This window comes from Oncorhynchus kisutch, linkage group LG24 (assembly GCF_002021735.2).
Source record: "Oncorhynchus kisutch isolate 150728-3 linkage group LG24, Okis_V2, whole genome shotgun sequence".
Taxonomy (NCBI): domain Eukaryota; kingdom Metazoa; phylum Chordata; class Actinopteri; order Salmoniformes; family Salmonidae; genus Oncorhynchus; species Oncorhynchus kisutch.
In genome coordinates, this window is record NC_034197.2 from 787836 (window position 1) to 811180 (window position 23345).

Sequence of the window (23345 nt, forward strand, 5' to 3'; positions counted from 1 at the left end):
AAATCATTACATGTTGCTTTTATATTTTTGTTCAGTGTTATTTTTTTACTTAAATTACGTTATCCACAACTAACAATATTAATAAACCCATTTTAAATTACTTATGGTTGCAGTTAACCATATGATATTAATGTACAAAATAACAGATACAGGAGGGACTTTATCTATTTCCTGTTTCAACAATATCTCTGGAAGTTCAGATGGGCTCAATGAAAAATAGCATCATTAAGTAGAATATAGGTCTTTGTGCAATACATGGAGATGATATATACAGTATCAAAATGCCATTGCTTATTATGTTAACCATGACATTTTCCATCCTAAAAGCAAACCTACAGTAGAATACAACAGTCTAGTTTTAGAGCTCAATTATCAATGTAAGTGTGGGTGAATCAAATGCAGAGAAAACAGATCGTGGACAGTTTTTCTATTTATGACAAACTGCTCAACCTATAGCAATGACAACTTTTCCCACAATGGCCAACAAGACAGACCAACAGATCAACATTGACAAAGGTTGTTCAAGTGTGTGGAATTGTGTGGGAAATTCCGACAGAGTCATGTTAAATAATGTAAAGTAAAGCTAGTGTATATGATTCAAGTCTAAGGGTCTCATACAGTAGCGATACGTACAGTAATTTAGCCAAATGTTTTGACAGGAAAAAAGGGGTAGGAGCATCTATTCAATGTGCTCATGTTGTCCTTTGAATCAGACACCGCTAACGTTGCGACACGTACAGTTTTTGTCCACGGGACCTTGGTGCGGCCACACCATTTCAGGATGGCAGAGCTGCAAAGCATGTTGGGAGGTGGCATGGTCCTGTTTGGTGGGTCGTCACTAGTTAACACAGCCACAAAGTCATAATTATGGCTAAACTCTGCCTATTTCTATAATTTCACGTTTATTTTCAACCTAACCCTAATAACCTTAAATTAATGCCAAAATGCACATTTCTGTAGCTAATTTTGCCTTTTTGTGGATCTGGAATCTGACTTTGTGGCTGTGTTATCTAGTGGAAACCTGGTTGGGGTGGGGTGCGATGAGGGTTGGGTATGGGAGGGGATTTTGGTAGTGGTTGGGGGTTGGTTGACATTGAAGGGGAAGAGGGTTGGATGGGGAGGCCCTATCTACTGTTTCGCTATGTCTCCTTTCTTCAGGATGATCTGCCGTTGCCATGGCGCCAACTTGCTCTCGTTGTAACCCATGGTCCGTAGTCGCTCCTGCTCTTTCTTCTCCCCGCTCTCCTTTGCCTTGTTTGCAAGCTCCTCTTCTTTTCTGAGTGCACCAATAAGAGGGAAGGTGAATACAAGGTGTCAGTGTGATTCAATGCGTGTCTGTTTCAGCTTGTATTAAGAAACAATTGCCTGATTCTGGGCCAACCCGAACTCTACTGTGCTGTCTCTGATATGTTATTTTTACATGGTAACTATGGTGCATGCGTTACCAGTATAGCTTGCTCGGTTTGGCCCTGTTGAGTAAATAAAAAGGTCACTATTACCCTGGGACCCAGTCTGTTTAGCTCACCTCTCCTTGTCTGTCATGACACGGAGTACAATGAGTGGAATGTAAGCACAAAACAGATTCTGGATTTTAGGCTAGGTCACCACAGTCAAATGTAAATATTTGAGATGGGCTTAAATTAGCTGGGAGTTTAAACTTTTGGGACAATTCTATTGGTTCCATTGTACCGGGCAAACCAAAGCTCAAGTATTTGACCCTGGTCTGGTAACAATGAATACTTTTGGTACCTCCTATAACTGGTTACCACCTGGTAAACATACATTACGGTGTCATTTCTAAATACATACCAGGTAAAGAGACTTCTGCCTTAAGGAGGATGTAACTAACTTTTAAACGTGTCGTATTACAATGAGCAGGATCAATGAGTTAGTCACCTAACGCTGATTGCTGATTGTTAATGACCGAGTCCTATTGGATCAAAAAGGCAGAAACATTTGAGGGCTGATACGTCAATATAATGCCATGCTTGCCTCTAGTTGATCCATTTTATATGATGTCTTACGAATATTTATTATATGAGAGTTCGACTGCTTCATTATAACTCTGCAGGGGGATGTATGAAATGATGGGTGTTATTCTAATATTACTGACCAGTAGTTGGAAACCTTGATCTTTTCAGTCCATGTGAAACCAAAAATCTGCATGCTATATGGCATCACTACTAACCAGGATTCCCATGCAACCTTTTTATGTGAGTAAAGTACGTGTCGGATAAAGAATGTCACAACAGGGATAATGGAAATCAGCCAATTTTTTGGTAAACATTCCAAATGTTGACAAAGCAAAACACGCTAGACAATGTGGGATCTTTTTGTCTCGGTAAAATGTATTATGCGAGAAATGGTGGCGTAAATGCGCAAATATTGATATAATAACCATCATATCGAAGTAAACATGAAGTCACGCAATGATATGTTGTGTGGTGCTCCCACTACGACTTGGGAAAGCATGCTGTTTATTGGGCAGGTGTATTGTTTATTGGGCTACGGATTCAATCATTTGCATTTTATTATTGAACCTTTACTTTGGGAAGACATAGTGAAACCTAGGTCTCCTTTCCAAATGCGCTCTGTATAATACAACATACACACACATACACAGTGCCTTTGGAAAGTATTCAGATCTTCACTTTTCATACTTTACCCCCCGTTACAGCCTTATTTAATAAGCCTTACAGCCTCGTTAAAATTCAGCAATCTACACACTATACGGCATAATGACAAAGCAAAAACAGGTATCGACATTTTTTGCAAATTTATTTAAAATTGATATTTAAAAATGATTATATAAACATAAGTATTCAGACCCTTTGCTCTGAGACTTGAAATTTATCTCAGGTGCATCCTGTTTCCATTGATCATCCTTGAGATGTTTCTACAACTTGATTGGCATTCACCTGTGGTAAATTCAATTGATTGTACATGATTTGGAAAGGCACACACCTGTCTATATAAAAAGGTCCCACAGTTAACACAGTTAACAGTGCATGTCAGAGGAAAAACCAAGCCACAAGTTTGAAAGAATTGTCCGTAGAGTTCCGAAACAGGATTGTGTCGAGGCACAGATCTGTGGAAGGGTACCAAAACATTTTTGCAGCATTGAAGGTCCACAAGAACACAGTGGCCTCCATCATTCTTAAATGGAAGAAGTTTGGAAACCACTAAGACTCTTCCTAGAGTTGGCCGCTCGGCCAAACTGAGCAATCGGGGGAGAATGGACTTGGTCAGGGAGGTGACCAAGAACCTGATGGTCACTCTGACAGAGCTCCAGAGTTCTTCTGTGGAGATGAGAGAACCTTCCAGAAGGACAACCATCTCTGCAGCAATCCACCAAATCAGGCCTTTATAGTAGAGTGAACAGACGGAAGCCACTCAGTAAAAGGCACGACGGCCCGCTTTAAGTTTGGTCTGATGAAACCAAGATTGAACTCTTTGGCCTGAATGCAAAGTGTCACATCTGGAGGAAACCTGACACCACCCCTACGGTGAAGTATGGTGGTGGCAGCATCATGCTGTGGGGTTGTTTTTCAGTGGCTGGGACTGGGAGACTAGTCAGAATCAAGGGAAATATGAACTGAGCAAAGTACAGAGAGATCCTTGATAAAAACCAGCTCCAAAGCGCACAGGACTTCAGACTGGGGTGAAGATTGATCTTCCAACAGGACAATGACCTTAAGCACATAGGCAAGACAATGCAGGAGTGTCTTCTGGACAAGTCTCTGAATGTGCTTAAGTGGACCAGCCAGAGCCCGGACTTGAACCCAATCTAACATCTCTGGAAAGACCTGAAAATAGCTGTGCAGCGACACTCCCCATCCAACCTGACGGAGCTTGAGAGGATCTGCAGAGAAGAATGAGAGAAACTCTCCAAATACAGGTGTGCCAAGCTTGTAGCGTCACACCCAAGAAGATTCGAGGCTGTAATCGCTGCCAAACGTGCTTCAACAAAGTACTGAGTAAAGGGTCTGAATAATTATTTTAAATGTGATATTTCAGTAAAAATTTGTCTGAAATTTAAAAAAATGTCTGTCATTATGTGGTATTGTGCAGTGATTGATGAGAGAATCAAACAATTGAATACATTTTAGAAAAGGCTGTAAAGTAAAAAAAGTCAAGGGGTCTGAATACTTTCTGAATGCACCCACACACATACACACACACACACACACACACACACACACACACACAACATTTGGGCACACCTACTCATTCCAGGGATGTTATTTTTACTTTTTTACATTGTAGAATAACAGTGAAGATGTCAAAATTATGAAATAACACACAGAATCATGTAGTAACCCAAAAAGTGTTTAACAAATCAAAATATTTATGACAGCTTGGCACACTCTTGGCATTCTCTCAACCAGCTTCAGCTAGAATGCTTTTCCAACAGTCTTGAAGGAGTTCCCACATATGCTGAGCACTTGTTGGCTGCTTTTCCTTCACTCTGTGGTCCAACTCATCCCAAACCATCTCAATTTGGTTGAGGTTGGGTGATTGTGGAGGCCAGGTCATCTGATGCAGCACTCCATCGCTCTCCTTCTTGGTCAAATAGCCCTTACACAGCCTGGAGGTGTGTTGGGTCAGTGTCCTGTTGAAAACAAATGATAGTCCCACTAACCCCAAATGCGATGACGTATCTTTGTAGAATGCTGTGGTAGCCATGCTGGTTAAGTGTAGCTTGATTTCGAAATAAATCACTGACAGTGTCACCAGCAAAGCATCCCCACACCAACACACAACCTCCTCCATGCTTCACGGTGGGAATGAGATGTCTGTTACTTGAACTCTGTGACCTTATCCTCTGCAGCAGAGGTAATTCTGGGTCTTCCTTTCCTGTGGCGGTCCTCATGAAAGCCAGGTTCATCATAGTACTTGATGGTTTAAGTGACTGCAATTGAAGAAACTTTCTTGAAATGTTCCATATTCACTGACCTTCATGTCTTAAAGTAATGATGGACTGTCATTTCTCTTGTTTGACCTGTTCTTACCATAATACGGACTTGATCTTTTACCAAATAGGGCCACCTTCTATATGCCCCCCCCCCCCCAACCTTGTCACAACACAACTGATGGGTTCAAATGCATTAAGAAGGAAATAAATTCCACAAATTAACTTAAGGCACACCTGTTAATTGAAATGCATTCCAGGTGACTACCTCATGAAGCTGGTTGAGAGAATGCCAAGAGTGAGCAAAGCTGTTATCAAGGCAAAGGGTGGCTACTTTAAAGAATCTAAAATACATTTAGATTTGTTTCACACTTTTTTTGGTCACTTCATGATTCTATATGTTTCATAGTTTTGATGTAGAAAATAGTAAAAATAAAGACAAACCCTTGAATGAGTGTGTGTCCAAACTTTTGACTCGTGTGTGTGTGTGTATATATATATATATATATATATATACACACACACAATACTTATTTTACACCATAATTTGCAAATAAATTGATTAAAAATCCTACAATGTGATTTTCTGGATTTTTTTTTCTCTTTCTGTCTGTCATAGTATAAGTGTTCCTATGATGAAAATTACAGGCCTCTCTCATCTTTTTAAGTGGGAGAACTTGCACAATTGGTGGCTGACTAAATATATATACAGTGGGGAGAACAAGTACAGTATTTGATACACTGCCGATTTTGCAGGTTTTCCTATTTATTCCCTGCTGCAGTGTGTGCAAACCTGGTCAAGAACTACAGGAAATGTATGATCTCTGTAATTGCAAACAAAGGTTTCTGTACCAAATATTAAGTTCTGCTTTTCTGATGTATCAAATACTTATGTCATATGCAATAAAATGCTAATTCATTACTTACAAATCATACAATGTGATTTTCTGGATTTTTGTTTTAGATTCCGTCTCTCACAGTTGAAGTGTACCTATGTTAAAAATTACAGACCTCTACATGCTTTGTAAGTAGGAAAACCTGCAAAATCGGCAGTGTATCAAATACTTGTTCTCTCCACTGTGTGTGTGTGTGTGTGTGTGTGTGTGTGTGTGTGTGTGTGTGTGTGTGTGTGTGTGTGTGTATATATATATACACACACACACAAACACAGTCTGGGAAGCACAAATAAAACAAAAGTCACACAGAAAAACAGCTGCATTACTCCACTAAAAAGCAATACTATAAATTGCATCAGAACATCAAGATTAAATGTATTTTGAATTTTGATCCAAAACTACAGTGCACATTCTCTATTTAACACATTGTTATTCGGTACATTGGAATTTAACTGCCAAAGTTGTTTTTTTCCCGCAATACACACAACCTTTTGTAGGTTGTGGGAAAATGCACATATTGTTTTTATGTGGATTTTAGAATATTTGCATTTAAAATCTGTTGCAAATTGGATGGAAACCAAGATCATGATAATAGTTTGTGGCATATTATAAATGAACATTTTATAGAAAGTTTTCTTACCTTTTTTGCCCCCTGTCCGACCCGGAGAAGTTAGGCACAAAAAGGAATTGAAGGAAATAAAGTATTAATACATTCCAAACGTTACTTAACGACTACAGGAAATGATGTGTATAGTGGTTATACAGTAGGTAGCTAGCTATATGCTCTAAATATTTCAGGATCTACATTTAAGGAAATAAAGTATTAATACATTCCAAACGTTACTTAACGACTACAGGAAATGATGTGTATAGTGGTTATACAGTAGGTAGCTAGCTATATGCTCTAAATATTTCAGGATCTACATTTAAGGAAATAAAGTATTAATACATTCCAAACGTTACTTAACGACTACAGGAAATGATGTGTATAGTGGTTATACAGTAGGTAGCTAGCTATATGCTCTAAATATTTCAGGATCTACATTTAAGGAAATAAAGTATTAATACATTCCAAACGTTACTTAACGACTACAGGAAATGATGTGTATAGTGGTTATACAGTAGGTAGCTAGCTATATGCTCTAAATATTTCAGGATCTACATTGAAGGAAATAAAGTATTAATACATTCCAAACGTTACTTAACGACTACAGGAAATGATGTGTATAGTGGTTATACAGTAGGTAGCTAGCTATATGCTCTAAATATTTCAGGATCTACATTTAAGGAAATAAAGTATTAATACATTCCAAACGTTACTTAACGACTACAGGAAATGATGTGTATAGTGGTTATACAGTAGGTAGCTAGCTATATGCTCTAAATATTTCAGGATCTACATTTAAGGAAATAAAGTATTAATACATTCCAAACGTTACTTAACGACTACAGGAAATGATGTGTATAGTGGTTATACAGTAGGTAGCTAGCTATATGCTCTAAATATTTCAGGATCTACATTTAAGGAAATAAAGTATTAATACATTCCAAACGTTACTTAACGACTACAGGAAATGATGTGTATAGTGGTTATACAGTAGGTAGCTAGCTATATGCTCTAAATATTTCAGGATCTACATTTAAGGAAATAAAGTATTAATACATTCCAAACGTTACTTAACGACTACAGGAAATGATGTGTATAGTGGTTATACAGTAGGTAGCTAGCTATATGCTCTAAATATTTCAGGATCTACATTTAAGGAAATAAAGTATTAATACATTCCAAACGTTACTTAACGACTACAGGAAATGATGTGTATAGTGGTTATACAGTAGGTAGCTAGCTATATGCTCTAAATATTTCAGGATCTACATTTAAGGAAATAAAGTATTAATACATTCCAAACGTTACTTAACGACTACAGGAAATGATGTGTATAGTGGTTATACAGTAGGTAGCTAGCTATATGCTCTAAATATTTCAGGATCTACATTTAAGGAAATAAAGTATTAATACATTCCAAACGTTACTTAACGACTACAGGAAATGATGTGTATAGTGGTTATACAGTAGGTAGCTAGCTATATGCTCTAAATATTTCAGGATCTACATTTAAGGAAATAAAGTATTAATACATTCCAAACGTTACTTAACGACTACAGGAAATGATGTGTATAGTGGTTATACAGTAGGTAGCTAGCTATATGCTCTAAATATTTCAGGATCTACATTGAAGGAAATAAAGTATTAATACATTCCAAACGTTACTTAACGACTACAGGAAATGATGTGTATAGTGGTTATACAGTAGGTAGCTAGCTATATGCTCTAAATATTTCAGGATCTACATTTAAGGAAATAAAGTATTAATACATTCCAAACGTTACTTAACGACTACAGGAAATGATGTGTATAGTGGTTATACAGTAGGTAGCTAGCTATATGCTCTAAATATTTCAGGATCTACATTTAAGGAAATAAAGTATTAATACATTCCAAACGTTACTTAACGACTACAGGAAATGATGTGTATAGTGGTTATACAGTAGGTAGCTAGCTATATGCTCTAAATATTTCAGGATCTACATTTAAGGAAATAAAGTATTAATACATTCCAAACGTTACTTAACGACTACAGGAAATGATGTGTATAGTGGTTATACAGTAGGTAGCTAGCTATATGCTCTAAATATTTCAGGATCTACATTGAAGGAAATAAAGTATTAATACATTCCAAACGTTACTTAACGACTACAGGAAATGATGTGTATAGTGGCTATACAGTAGGTAGCTAGCTATATGCTCTAAATATTTCAGGATCTACATTTAAGGAAATAAAGTATTAATACATTCCAAACGTTACTTAACGACTACAGGAAATGATGTGTATAGTGGTTATACAGTAGGTAGCTAGCTATATGCTCTAAATATTTCAGGATCTACATTTAAGGAAATAAAGTATTAATACATTCCAAACGTTACTTAACGACTACAGGAAATGATGTGTATAGTGGTTATACAGTAGGTAGCTAGCTATATCCTCTAAATATTTCAGGATCTACATTTAAGGAAATAAAGTATTAATACATTCCAAACGTTACTTAACGACTACAGGAAATGATGTGTATAGTGGTTATACAGTAGGTAGCTAGCTATATGCTCTAAATATTTCAGGATCTACATTTAAGGAAATAAAGTATTAATACATTCCAACGTTACTTAACGACTACAGGAAATGATGTGTATAGTGGTTATACAGTAGGTAGCTAGCTATATGCTCTAAATATTTCAGGATCTACATTTAAGGAAATAAAGTATTAATACATTCCAAACGTTACTTAACGACTACAGGAAATGATGTGTATAGTGGTTATACAGTAGGTAGCTAGCTATATGCTCTAAATATTTCAGGATCTACATTTAAGGAAATAAAGTATTAATACATTCCAAACGTTACTTAACGACTACAGGAAATGATGTGTATAGTGGTTATACAGTAGGTAGCTAGCTATATGCTCTAAATATTTCAGGATCTACATTTAAGGAAATAAAGTATTAATACATTCCAAACGTTACTTAACGACTACAGGAAATGATGTGTATAGTGGTTATACAGTAGGTAGCTAGCTATATGCTCTAAATATTTCAGGATCTACATTTAAGGAAATAAAGTATTAATACATTCCAAACGTTACTTAACGACTACAGGAAATGATGTGTATAGTGGTTATACAGTAGGTAGCTAGCTATATGCTCTAAATATTTCAGGATCTACATTTAAGGAAATAAAGTATTAATACATTCCAAACGTTACTTAACGACTACAGGAAATGATGTGTATAGTGGTTATACAGTAGGTAGCTAGCTATATGCTCTAAATATTTCAGGATCTACATTTAAGGAAATAAAGTATTAATACATTCCAAACGTTACTTAACGACTACAGGAAATGATGTGTATAGTGGTTATACAGTAGGTAGCTAGCTATATGCTCTAAATATTTCAGGATCTACATTTAAGGAAATAAAGTATTAATACATTCCAAACGTTACTTAACGACTACAGGAAATGATGTGTATAGTGGTTATACAGTAGGTAGCTAGCTATATGCTCTAAATATTTCAGGATCTACATTGAAGGAAATAAAGTATTAACACATTCCAAACGTTACTTAACGACTACAGGAAATGATGTGTATAGTGGTTATACAGTAGGTAGCTAGCTATATGCTCTAAATATTTCAGGATCTACATTTAAGGAAATAAAGTATTAACACATTCCAAACGTTACTTAACGACTACAGGAAATGATGTGTATAGTGGTTATACAGTAGGTAGCTAGCTATATGCTCTAAATATTTCAGGATCTACATTTAAGGAAATAAAGTATTAATACATTCCAAACGTTACTTAACGACTACAGGAAATGATGTGTATAGTGGTTATACAGTAGGTAGCTAGCTATATGCTCTAAATATTTCAGGATCTACATTTAAGGAAATAAAGTATTAATACATTCCAAACGTTACTTAACGACTACAGGAAATGATGTGTATAGTGGTTATACAGTAGGTAGCTAGCTATATGCTCTAAATATTTCAGGATCTACATTTAAGGAAATAAAGTATTAATACATTCCAAACGTTACTTAACGACTACAGGAAATGATGTGTATAGTGGTTATACAGTAGGTAGCTAGCTATATGCTCTAAATATTTCAGGATCTACATTTAAGGAAATAAAGTATTAATACATTCCAAACGTTACTTAACGACTACAGGAAATGATGTGTATAGTGGTTATACAGTAGGTAGCTAGCTATATGCTCTAAATATTTCAGGATCTACATTTAAGGAAATAAAGTATTAATACATTCCAAACGTTACTTAACGACTACAGGAAATGATGTGTATAGTGGTTATACAGTAGGTAGCTAGCTATATGCTCTAAATATTTCAGGATCTACATTTAAGGAAATAAAGTATTAATACATTCCAAACGTTACTTAACGACTACAGGAAATGATGTGTATAGTGGTTATACAGTAGGTAGCTAGCTATATGCTCTAAATATTTCAGGATTTACATTTAAGGAAATAAAGTATTAATACATTCCAACGTTACTTAACGACTACAGGAAATGATGTGTATAGTGGTTATACAGTAGGTAGCTAGCTATTTGCTCTAAATATTTCAGGATCTACATTTAAGGAAATAAAGTATTAATACATTCCAAACGTTACTTAACGACTACAGGAAATGATGTGTATAGTGGTTATACAGTAGGTAGCTAGCTATATGCTCTAAATATTTCAGGATCTACATTTAAGGAAATAAAGTATTAATACATTCCAAACGTTACTTAACGACTACAGGAAATGATGTGTATAGTGGTTATACAGTAGGTAGCTAGCTATATGCTCTAAATATTTCAGGATCTACATGACTTTTTTTAATCAATCCACCCAACACAACTTGAGGGGGGAAAAGAGAAGATACAAAAAAAACATTAACCGAGGCAAACAGACAAACAACCAGAGAAATTGAAGAGATAATGGAGTAACAGTGTAAGCTCCTGATTGGAGTAATGGGATGGGTAGCACCGCCTCTCACTCACTTCTCTTCATCAAGCTTTTTCTTGATGATGTCCCTTCGCCATCCTGGCATGGACGCCAGGCGCGCCACCTCCTCATCCACCTGCAGAGGACCAAACGCACAAGAGCCCGTCACAATGGGGCCCACACTTTAAACACTGTCCCTGCCCAACTCCACTACTACAGTCTTCCCATTAGCCTCCAAGGAACTGAAACTTTTCCCATCCTTTGTTGTTTCTCCAATGATGTAGCTCACAAAGGTGAAGCACCTGATTATGGACCCTTTATAATGCTGACATAGTATGGCTGAAACATACACTGTGAAGAGCTGGCATCGAATACCATTTAAAAAACATTTCAAATACATTATCTGTTGCTTTGTTGAGCTTGCGTGGCGCAAGGTTTTGTAAATCTTTTCTTAACTCATTTCTTGAACTGCATTGTTAGTTAAGGGCTCGTAAGTAAGCATTACACAGTAAGGTCTACACCTTAGGTAAGGTCTACACCTGTTGTATTCGGCGCATGTGACAAATCAAATGAGATTTGGAGAGCCAGTTTTAAGTGACTGAAACCCAGCTCATTGCAGACAGGTTGTGGACAGTGCACACACACTGCCTGAAACCCGTCTCTTTCAGGTCCTAATTAGAGGATGGGAGCAATCTTGGATTTCTCATTTTCACCTGGCTACAGATCCATTATCCCTTGCATCCCTCTCACCCCACAGCGTTTCACTGGCCCTAGCCAACAGTATCCGTGTAAGCTTAGCTCTCTACACATTGCATGTCTTATGGTTCCCCTGGGAACTCTAGAATGGGAGTAAAAATATGTGATGTAATTTGATAGAAAGTGAGACAAAGCCAGTTTAATGCTACCTATACAACAGCACAGCAGCCATTGTAGATGTACATGGTTGTATGCTAATTGCATCATATAAAAGGCGTGCACTGCCGCAGTCGGAAGGCATCCATTCATACCTGGACGAGTAACAAGAACGGTTGCTGTTTAGGGAATGCATGGAAATTCCTTGAAGTCTTCATGTTGCAAGGCAGTACTCTTGAGCTAATATACTATGAACTGATAGGCAAAGACCAATACTGTGTCTTATTGTATATACACGTGTGCGCTGAATTTGGTAAGAAATTGAAATATGGATTGTTAAATGGTCCTTTGAACATGGTGGCCTTTCTTGCCATGATAAAATATGGACATTTAGATTAGAGGTGACACAAAAACCCAATTGATAAAATCCACTCAGAGGGAGAATTTCTCGTGTCAGCTCTCTTAAGATTCCTTCTCAAAACCCATTGGATGAGAAAGCCAGAGGTCCCACCCCTGTGACCTTCTCCTCCAATGGGGTTGAGAAGGAGGCGATGAGAGAGAAGACGTGAGGAGTATTCAATTAAGATTGTCCTAGAGCCTCAGACCTACTCATTCAATTCATTCAAGAGGCTTTATTGGCATGTAAAATGAACAGTAAATATTACACACAGATCCAAAAGAATAAAGACATTTCAAATGTCTTTGTCTATATACAGTGTTGTAACGTTGTGCAAATAGTTAAAGGAAAAAAGGAAAAATAAGTAAATATGTATTTACAATGGTGTTTGTTCTTCACTGGTTGCCCTTTTCTTGTGGCAACAGGTCACACCTTGCTCCTGTGATGGCACACTGTGGTATTTCACCCAATAGATATGGGAGTTTATCAAAATTGGATTTGTTTTCAAATTCTTTGTGGATCTGTGTAATCTGAGGGAAATATGTGTCTCTAATACGGTCATACATTGGGCAGGAGGTTAAGAAGTGCAGCTCAGTTTCCACCTCTTTTTGTGGGCAGTGAGCACATAGCTGGTCCGCTCGAGAGCCAGGTCTGCCTATGGCAAACTTTCTGAATAGCAAGGCTGTGCATAGTCAAAGCTTTCTTTAATTTTGGGTCAGTCACAGTGTTTCTGCCAATGTGTATTCTCTGTTAAGGGCCAAATAGCATTTTAGTTTGCTCAGTTTTTTTGTTAATTCTTTCCAGGGGGTCAAGTAATTATATTTTTGTTTTCCCATGATTTGGCTGAGTCTACTCACTACACATCATTTTCCTCCCCTTGAATCTCTGGGTTGGTAAAGATACAGCAGGTGGACTCGATGTAGCTCACCCAGCACACCAGATGTAGCTCCCCCAGCACACCAGATTTAGCTCCCCCAGCACACCAGATTTAACTCACCCAGCACACCAGATTTAGCTCACCCAGCACACCAGATTTAGCTCCCCCAGCACACCAGATTTAGCTCCCCCAGCACACCAGATTTAGCTCCCCCAGCACACCAGATTTAGCTCCCCCAGCACACCAGATTTAACTCACCCAGCACACCAGATTTAGCTCACCCAGCACACCAGATTTAACTCACCCAGCACACCAGATTTAGCTCACCCAGCACACCAGATTTAGCTCACCCAGCACACCAGATTTAGCTCACCCAGCACACCAGATTTAGCTCACCCAGCACACCAGATTTAGCTCACCCAGCACACCAGATTTAGCTCACCCAGCACACCAGATTTAGCTCACCCAGCACACCAGGTGGGCGGGGATTCCCATATGGAAAAGATAAGAATTCTGTTAAATTATTCTATATGTTCTACCTGGAACTTGTGATTAATATATATGGCAGCAGTTTCATAAAATATTCTTGTAATATCTGACTTGTATGGGTGGGTAACATTTAGACAGAACAGAAATGTTTTGTATAAAAAAATACAAGACATAGAAGGCTTAGCTTACAAGGTCTCATATACATGGGACATACACATTTCAAAGCCCTTGCACTGTCTGACATTGATGCACAAAATATCCCCCTTATTGAAAAAAGAAGCATAGTCCGCCGTGAGGACGAGCAGGAGCTGGAATGCCGAAGGAGGGAGAACAGGGGAGAGGGCGGAGCAGCAGGAGGAGCAAGGGGGAAAGGAGGGAGAACAGGGGAGAGGGCGGAGCAGCAGGAGGAGGAAGGGGGGAAAGAGGGAGAACAGGGGAGAGGGCGGAGCAGCAGGAGGAGCAAGGGGGAAAGGAGGGAGCAGGAGGAAGGGGGAAAGGAGGGAGAACAGGGGAGAGGGCGGAGCAGCAGGAGGAAGGGGAAAAGGAGGGAGAACAGGGGAGAGAGCGGAGCAGCAGGAGGAGGAAGGGGGAAAGGAGGGAGAACAGGGGAGAGGGTGGAGCAGCAGGAGGAGGAAGGGGGAAAAGAGGGAGAACAGGGGAGAGGGCGGAGCAGCAGGAGGAGGAAGGGGAAAAGGAGGGAGAACAGGGGAGAGGGCGGAGCAGCAGGAGGAGGAAGGGGGAAAGGAGGGAGCAGGAGGAAGGGGGAAAGGAGGGAGAACAGGGGAGAGGGCGGAGCAGCAGGAGGAGGAAGGGGAAAAGGAGGGAGAACAGGGGAGAGGGTGGAGCAGCAGGAGGAGGAATGGGGAAAAGGAGGGAGAACAGGGGAGAGGGCGGAGCAGCAGGAGGAGCAAGGGGGAAAGGAGGGAGCAGGAGGAAGGGGGAAAGGAGGGAGAACAGGGGAGAGGGCGGGGCAGCGGGAGGAAGGGGAAAAGGAGGGAGAACAGGGGAGAGAGCGGAGCAGCAGGAGGAGGAAGGGGGAAAGGAGGGAGAACAGGGGAGAGGGTGGAGCAGCAGGAGGAGGAAGGGGGAAAAGAGGGAGAACAGGGGAGAGGGCGGAGCAGCAGGAGGAGGAAGGGGAAAAGGAGGGAGAACAGGGGAGAGGGCGGAGCAGCAGGAGGAGGAAGGGGGAAAGGAGGGAGCAGGAGGAAGGGGGTAAGGAGGGAGAACAGGGGAGAGGGCGGAGCAGCAGGAGGAGGAAGGGGAAAAGGAGGGAGAACAGGGGAGAGGGCGGAGCAGCAGGAGGAGGAAGGGAAAAAGGAGGGAGAACAGGGGAGAGGGTGGAGCAGCAGGAGGAGGAAGGGGGAAAAGAGGGAGAACAGGGGAGAGGGCGGAGCAGCAGGAGGAGGAAGGGGAAAAGGAGGGAGAACAGGGGAGAGGGCGGAGCAGCAGGAGGAGGAAGGGGGAAAGGAGGGAGCAGGGGGAAGGGGGAAAGGAGGGAGAACAGGGGAGAGGGCGGAGCAGCAGGAGGAGGAAGGGGAAAAGGAGGGAGAACAGGGGAGAGGGCGGAGCAGCAGGAGGAGGAAGGGGGAAAGGAGGGAGAACAGGGGAGAGGGTGGAGCAGCAGGAGGAGGAAGGGGGAAAAGAGGGAGAACAGGGGAGAGGGCGGAGCAGCAGGAGGAGGAAGGGGAAAAGGAGGGAGAACAGGGGAGAGGGCGGAGCAGCAGGAGGAGGAAGGGGGAAAGGAGGGAGCAGGAGGAAGGGGGAAAGGAGGGAGAACAGGGGAGAGGGCGGAGCAGCAGGAGGAGGAAGGGGAAAAGGAGGGAGAACAGGGGAGAGGGTGGAGCAGCAGGAGGAGGAATGGGGAAAAGGAGGGAGAACAGGGGAGAGGGTGGAGCAGCAGGAGGAGGAATGGGGAAAAGAGGGAGAACAGGGGAGAGGGCGGAGCAGCAGGAGGAGGAAGGGGAAAAGGAGGGAGAACAGGGGAGATGGCGGGGCAGCAGGAGGAGGAAGGGGAAAAGGAGGGAGAACAGGGGAGAGGGCGGAGCAGCAGGAGGAGGAAGGGGGTAAGGAGGGAGCAGGAGGAAGGGGGAAAGGAGGGAGAACAGGGGAGAGGGCGGAGCAGCAGGAGGAGGAAGGGGAAAAGGAGGGAGAACAGGGGAGAGGGCGGAGCAGCAGGAGGAGGAAGGGGGAAAGGAGGGAGAACAGGGGAGAGGGCGGAGCAGCAGGAGGAGGAAGGGGAAAAGGAGGTAGAACAGGGGAGAGGGCGGAGCAGCAGGAGGAGGAAGGGGAAAAGGAGGTAGAACAGGGGAGAGGGCGGAGCAGCAGGAGGAGGAAGGGGAAAAGGAGGGAGAGGGGGAAGCAGGAGGTGAAGAAGTGGGAAAGCAGTCTTGTCCCATCGCTGCAACTCCTGTACGGACTCGGGAGAGGCAAAGGTTGAGAGCCGTGCGGCCCCTGAAACACAACCCAGACAAGCTGCACTGCGTCTTGACACAATGCCCACTTAACCCGGAATCCAGCCGCACCAATGTGTCGGGGGAAACACCGTACACCTGGCAATAGTGTATAGTGTCGGCATGCATTGCGCCCAGTCCGCCACAGGAGACGCTAGAGCGCGATGGGACAAGGATGTCCCTGTCGGCCAAACCCTCCCCTAACCCGGACATCGCTGGGCCAATTGTGTGCCGCCCCATGGGTCTCCTGGTCGCGGCCTGGAACCAGGATCTCTAGCGGCACATCTAGCACTGCCTTAGACCACTGCACCCTTATATTTGAATGTGAAACTTATAAAGGAAAGCATTTATTTTGTATAGGTTATATTGTCAGAACGTATACCTTTTCTGTAATATTTATAGATGACTCATGTATTTTGTCTCATATGTCATACCATATCTATGTAGGAAATTAAATCATGCATGTCATATATGGCAAACAAGTTAACACATATGCGCCACTGACATAAGGAAAAACTTGCCAGATACTTAGGTTACTTCATCAATTTTTGTACTCATCTTCTGCCATACAAGATTCTTATCGGATTTTCATCATTCTTTACCATACGGGTTGGTACATTAGGACTGATGGAACAGACCCAAAAGTGAAAAACATGGCCAAACGATGCACTGGGTGAGTTAAATTGAGAAAACCTAGTCATGCTAGCATTGAAAAGTCGTACTCTAGGGATGTTGTAGAACCTGCAGGAGCAAGTCACTGCTTTGATGTTTGCAGAGAACAACAGGGTGTTGTCCAGGGTCACGACAAGGTTCTTTGCACTCTGGGAGGGGACCACTGTGGAGTTGTCAACCGTGATGAAGAGGTCATGGAGCAGACATGCCTTCCCCGGGAGGCAGAGCAGCTGTTTGGTCGAGGTTGCGCAAAGGTGGTGGGCCGATATCCAAGCCGAGATGTCTGCCAGGCACGCAGAGTTGCATGTTGCCACCTTGTGTGTCAGAAGGGGGGGAAGGAGAAGAATAGTTGAGTGTCATCCAAATAGTAATGATAGGAGAGACCATGTGAGGATATGACAGAGCAGAGTGACTTGGTGTGAAGAGAAAAGGGCCTAGAACCAAGCCCTAGTGGACACCAGTAGTGAGAGCACATGATGAAGACACAGATCCTCTCCCCACCACCTGTTAGGAGCAACCTTCCAGGTAGTGTGCAATCCTGGAGTGTGCAAGGCGTGAGAGGGTGGAGAGGAGGATCTAATTGTTCACGGTGTCGAAGGCAGCGGAAAGATGTCGGAGGATGAGAACAGAGGAGAGAGAGTCAGCTTTGCAGAGCATCTGTGACACAGAGGAGAGCGGTCTCAGTTGAGTGAGCCGCCCTGAAGCCTGACTGGTTAGGGTCAAGAAGATCGTTCTTAGAGAGATAATGAGAGAGTTGGTCAGAGACATTACGCCAAAGTGTTTTGGAAACAAAAGAAAGGGACATGGGTCTGTGGTTTAATGTCAGAGGGGTCGAGTGTTAGTTTCTTGACAAGGGGAGCGACTGGCCATCTTGAAGTCAGAGGGGACGCATCCAGTGGTCAGGGATGAGTTGATGAGGGAAGTGAGGTCTCCAGAGATGACCTGGAGAAGGGAGGATGGGGTCAAGTGGGCAGGTTGTTGGGCGGCTGAACATCACTAGTCACAGGATTTCATCTGGAGAGAGAGGGGAGAAAGAGGTCAAGGTGTAGGGTAGTTCTGTTTGAGTTGGATCAGTGGACAGGTTGTAAGGCGGCTGAACATCACTAGTCGCAGGATGTCGTCTGGAGAGAGAGGGGAGAAAGAGGTCAAGGTGTAGGGTAGTTCTGTTTGAGTTGGATCAGTGGGCTCAGTAAGCAGAGTGAATGAGGTCATCAACCTTTTTTCCAAAGTGTTCGTCAGCAGAGAGGGAGGTGGTGGATGGTTAATGAGGTATGGGAAAGTGGAGAATGGTTTCCCAGGGATGGAGGTTAGAGTGGTAGAAAGTGCCTTTAGCAGCAGATCCAAAGTGTTCGTCAGCAGAGAGGGAGGTGGTGGATGGTTAATGAGGTATGGGAAAGTGGAGAATGGTTTCCCAGGGGGAAGGAGAGGGTTAGAGTGGTAGAAAGTGCCTTTAGCAGCAGATCCAAAGTGGTCGTCAGCAGAGAGGGAGGTGGTGGATGGTTAATGAGGTATGGGAAAGTGGAGAATGGTTTCCCAGGGATGGAGGTGGTAGAAAGTGCCTTTAGCAGCAGATCCAAAGTGTTCGTCAGCAGAGAGGGAGGTGGTGGATGGTTAATGAGGTATGGGAAAGTGGAGAATGGTTTCCCAGGGATGGAGGTTAGAGTGGTAGAAAGTGCCTTTAGCAGCAGATCCAAAGTGGTCGTCAGCAGAGAGGGAGGTGGTGGATGGTTAATGAGGTATGGGAAAGTGGAGAATGGTTTCCCAGGGATGGAGGTGGTAGAAAGTGCCTTTAGCAGCAGATCCAAAGTGGTCGTCAGCAGAGAGGGAGGTGGTGGATGGTTAATGAGGTATGGGAAAGTGGAGAATGGTTTCCCAGGGATGGAGGTCAGAGTGGTAGAAAGTGCCTTTAGCAGCAGATCCAAAGTGGTCGTCAGCAGAGAGGGAGGTGGTGGATGGTTAATGAGGTATGGGAAAGTGGAGAATGGTTTCCCAGGGATGGAGGTCAGAGTGGTAGAAAGTGCCTTTAGCAGCAGATCCAAAGTGGTCGTCAGCAGAGAGGGAGGTGGTGGATGGTTAATGAGGTATGGGAAAGTGGAGAATGGTTTCCCAGGGATGGAGGTCAGAGTGGTAGAAAGTGCCTTTAGCAGCAGATCCAAAGTGGTCGTCAGCAGAGAGGGAGGTGGTGGATGGTTAATGAGGTATGGGAAAGTGGAGAATGGTTTCCCAGGGATGGAGGTGGTAGAAAGTGCCTTTAGCAGCAGATCCAAAGTGGTCGTCAGCAGAGAGGGAGGTGGTGGATGGTTAATGAGGTATGGGAAAGTGGAGAATGGTTTCCCAGGGATGGAGGTCAGAGTGGTAGAAAGTGCCTTTAGCAGCAGATCCAAAGTGGTCGTCAGCAGAGAGGGAGGTGGTGGATGGTTAATGAGGTATGGGAAAGTGGAGAATGGTTTCCCAGGGATGGAGGTCAGAGTGGTAGAAAGTGCCTTTAGCAGCAGATCCAAAGTGGTCGTCAGCAGAGAGGGAGGTGGTGGATGGTTAATGAGGTATGGGAAAGTGGAGAATGGTTTCCCAGGGATGGAGGTCAGAGTGGTAGAAAGTGCCTTTAGCAGCAGATCCAAAGTGGTCGTCAGCAGAGAGGGAGGTGGTGGATGGTTAATGAGGTATGGGAAAGTGGAGAATGGTTTCCCAGGGATGGAGGTCAGAGTGGTAGAAAGTGCCTTTAGCAGCAGATCCAAAGTGGTCGTCAGCAGAGAGGGAGGTGGTGGATGGTTAATGAGGTATGGGAAAGTGGAGAATGGTTTCCCAGGGATGGAGGTGGTAGAAAGTGCCTTTAGCAGCAGATCCAAAGTGGTCGTCAGCAGAGAGGGAGGTGGTGGATGGTTAATGAGGTATGGGAAAGTGGAGAATGGTTTCCCAGGGATGGAGGTCAGAGTGGTAGAAAGTGCCTTTAGCAGCAGATCCAAAGTGGTCGTCAGCAGAGAGGGAGGTGGTGGATGGTTAATGAGGTATGGGAAAGTGGAGAATGGTTTCCCAGGGATGGAGGTCAGAGTGGTAGAAAGTGCCTTTAGCAGCAGATCCAAAGTGGTCGTCAGCAGAGAGGGAGGTGGTGGATGGTTAATGAGGTATGGGAAAGTGGAGAATGGTTTCCCAGGGGGAAGGAGAGGGTTAGAGTGGTAGAAAGTGCCTTTAGCAGCAGATCCAAAGTGGTCGTCAGCAGAGAGGGAGGTGGTGGATGGTTAATGAGGTATGGGAAAGTGGAGAATGGTTTCCCAGGGATGGAGGTGGTAGAAAGTGCCTTTAGCAGCAGATCCAAAGTGGTCGTCAGCAGAGAGGGAGGTGGTGGATGGTTAATGAGGTATGGGAAAGTGGAGAATGGTTTCCCAGGGATGGAGGTTAGAGTGGTAGAAAGTGCCTTTAGCAGCAGATCCAAAGTGTTCGTCAGCAGAGAGGGAGGTGGTGGATGGTTAATGAGGTATGGGAAAGTGGAGAATGGTTTCCCAGGGATGGAGGTTAGAGTGGTAGAAAGTGCCTTTAGCAGCAGATCCAAAGTGGTCGTCAGCAGAGAGGGAGGTGGTGGATGGTTAATGAGGTATGGGAAAGTGGAGAATGGTTTCCCAGGGATGGAGGTCAGAGTGGTAGAAAGTGCCTTTAGCAGCAGATCCAAAGTGGTCGTCAGCAGAGAGGGAGGTGGTGGATGGTTAATGAGGTATGGGAAAGTGGAGAATGGTTTCCCAGGGATGGAGGTCAGAGTGGTAGAAAGTGCCTTTAGCAGCAGATCCAAAGTGGTCGTCAGCAGAGAGGGAGGTGGTGGATGGTTAATGAGGTATGGGAAAGTGGAGAATGGTTTCCCAGGGATGGAGGTGGTAGAAAGTGCCTTTAGCAGCAGATACAGATGAAGAGGAAGTGGAAGGACGTTTTCCTCTATTTCAGCTCAGCTGCCCGCAGACCTACTGTTAGCACGCAGTCGATCAGCCACGGAGTGGGAGGGGAAGGTCGCGGACGAAAGTGGACCGTGAGAAACAAAGGATGCGGAAAGTGAAGAGAGTACGGTTGAAGAGCCGGAGTCAGGAGACAGAAGGATTTAGCAGACGGGAGAGAGGATAGGATAGGAGAGAGAACTGGATGAGAGAAAGCAAAGATTGCGGCGGCACATGACAATCTGGGTAGGGGCTGAGTGGGTAGGGTTGGGGGAGAGAAAAGGAAACAAAGTAGTGATCAGAGACCTGGAGGGGGGTTGCAGTGAGAATAGTAGGTGAACAGCCTCTAGTGAAGATTAGGTCAAGCGTACTGCCTGCCTTGTGAGTGGGAGGTAGGGCTGACCACAATTAGTCGACTGGTTTATTGTTAGGCTGTTGGTCGACCGAGATTGTTTTAGTCGAGCAGTAACAAAAATATATACAGTACCAATCAAAAGTTTGGACACACCTACTCATTCCAGGGTTTTCCTTTATTTTTACTATCTTCTACATTGTAGAATAATAGTGAAGACATCAGAACTATGAAATAACATATGGAATCATGTAGTAACCAAAAAAGTGCTAAACAAATCAAAACACATTTTCTATTTGAGCAATCCTTTGTCTTGATGACAGCTTTGCACACATTTGGCATTCTCTCAACCAGCTTCATGAGGAAGTCACCTGGAATGCATTTCAATTAACAGGTGTGCTTCAGGAAACTAGGCGTATGTCACAAGTCACGACTTCACAGGAGAGCCATTTTAACATAACAATTTTTTTTATTTGATCAAAATGCATTTTTTTTGCAGAAATTCCTTGTGGAACATGTTAACTTTAATAATAACAAACATGTATACCATCTGTAAATACAAATAAAATGGTTAAATTACAAGCCTAGTTGGTTTAGCCACAGAGAAAGAAGCAACCTTTCCACTAGCCATGATTGGCTGAGATAATGAGTTAATTTTTTATTTGACCTTTATTTAACTAGGCAAGTCAGTTAAGAACAAATTCTTATTTTCAATGACGGCCTAGGAACAGTTGGCTGGACATGCCGAGAGAGGAGTTCAGATTGGTCTGCCATATAGAGAACTTCTGTCTATTTGAGCTGGTCACTCTGTTGGTAATCCTGTCGAACGCAGCTTTAAAAATGTGTTGGGTAGTGGAGTGCTCTCCACTTTCTGGAGGATCGAGTCTTTTGAAATCAGTGGAATTACAGTATGATAGCTAAAGAGATGGAGAAAACACCTGTCTCCGGATTACATCTTCAAACGAAGGGCACTCACCCTCTAAATACACCTCTGCTGTTTTCAATCAAGATCTCAGCGATCACTGCCACATTGCCTGCATCCGTAATGGGTCTGCGACCAAACGACCACCCCTCATCACTGTCAAACGCTCCCTAAAACACTTCTGCGAGCAGGCTTTTCTAATTGACCTGGCTGGGGTATCCTGGAATGACACTGACCTCATCCCGTCAGTAGATGATGCCTAGCTATTCTTTAAAAGTGCCTTCCTCACCATCTTAAATAAGCATGCCCCGTAAAAAAAAATTTGAACTAGGAATATATATAGTCCTTGGTTCACTCCAGACCTGTCTGCCCTTGACCAGCACAAAAACATCCTGTGCCATTCTGCATTAGCATCGAATAGCCCCTGTGATATGCAACTTTTCAGGGAAGTTAGGAACAAATACACACAGGCAGTTAGGAAAACTAAGGCTAGATTTTTCAAACAGAAATGTGTATCCTTTAGTACTAACTCAAAAAGGTTCTGGGACACTGTAAAGTCCATGGAGAATAAGAGCACCTCCTCCCAGCTGCCCACTGCTCTGAGGCTAGGAAACACTCACCACCGATAAATCCACTATAATTGAGACTTTCAATAAGCATTTCCCTAACGGCTGGCCATGCTTTCCACCTGGCTACCCCTACCCCGGTCAACTGCCTGGCACCCTCCACAGCAACCCGCCAAAGCCCCCACCATTTCTCCTTACCCAAATCCAGATAGCTGATATTCGGAAAGAGCTGCAAAGTCTGGACCCCTACAAATCAGCCGGGCTAGACAATCTGGATCCTCTCTTTCTAAAATTATCTGCCGAAATTGTTGCAACCCCTATTACTAGCCTGTTCAACCTCTTTCGTATCGTCTGAGATTCCCAAAGATTGGGAAGCTGCCGTGGTCATCCCCCTCTTTAAAGGGGGTGACACTCTAGACCCAAACTGCTACCGACTTATATCTATCCTACCCTGTCTTTCTACGGTCTTCGAAAGCCAAG

General features: G+C 43.1%; 1 protein-coding gene across 1 annotated transcript in view; it reads right to left on the reverse strand.

The window, feature by feature from the left end:
* Window positions 1-412: 412 nt before the first annotated feature.
* The window catches only part of LOC109881958 (espin-like), a 147001-nt gene continuing 124068 nt past the window's right edge, over window positions 413-23345 (reverse strand). The window contains exons 12-14 of the mRNA XM_031804181.1: window positions 11428-11507; window positions 6449-6460; window positions 413-1276 (exon numbers count right to left, since the gene is read on the reverse strand). Of these exons, the coding sequence (XP_031660041.1) occupies window positions 1129-1276; window positions 6449-6460; window positions 11428-11507 (240 nt within the window). The 3' untranslated portion in view covers window positions 413-1128. The remainder of the gene's footprint in view (window positions 1277-6448; window positions 6461-11427; window positions 11508-23345) is intronic.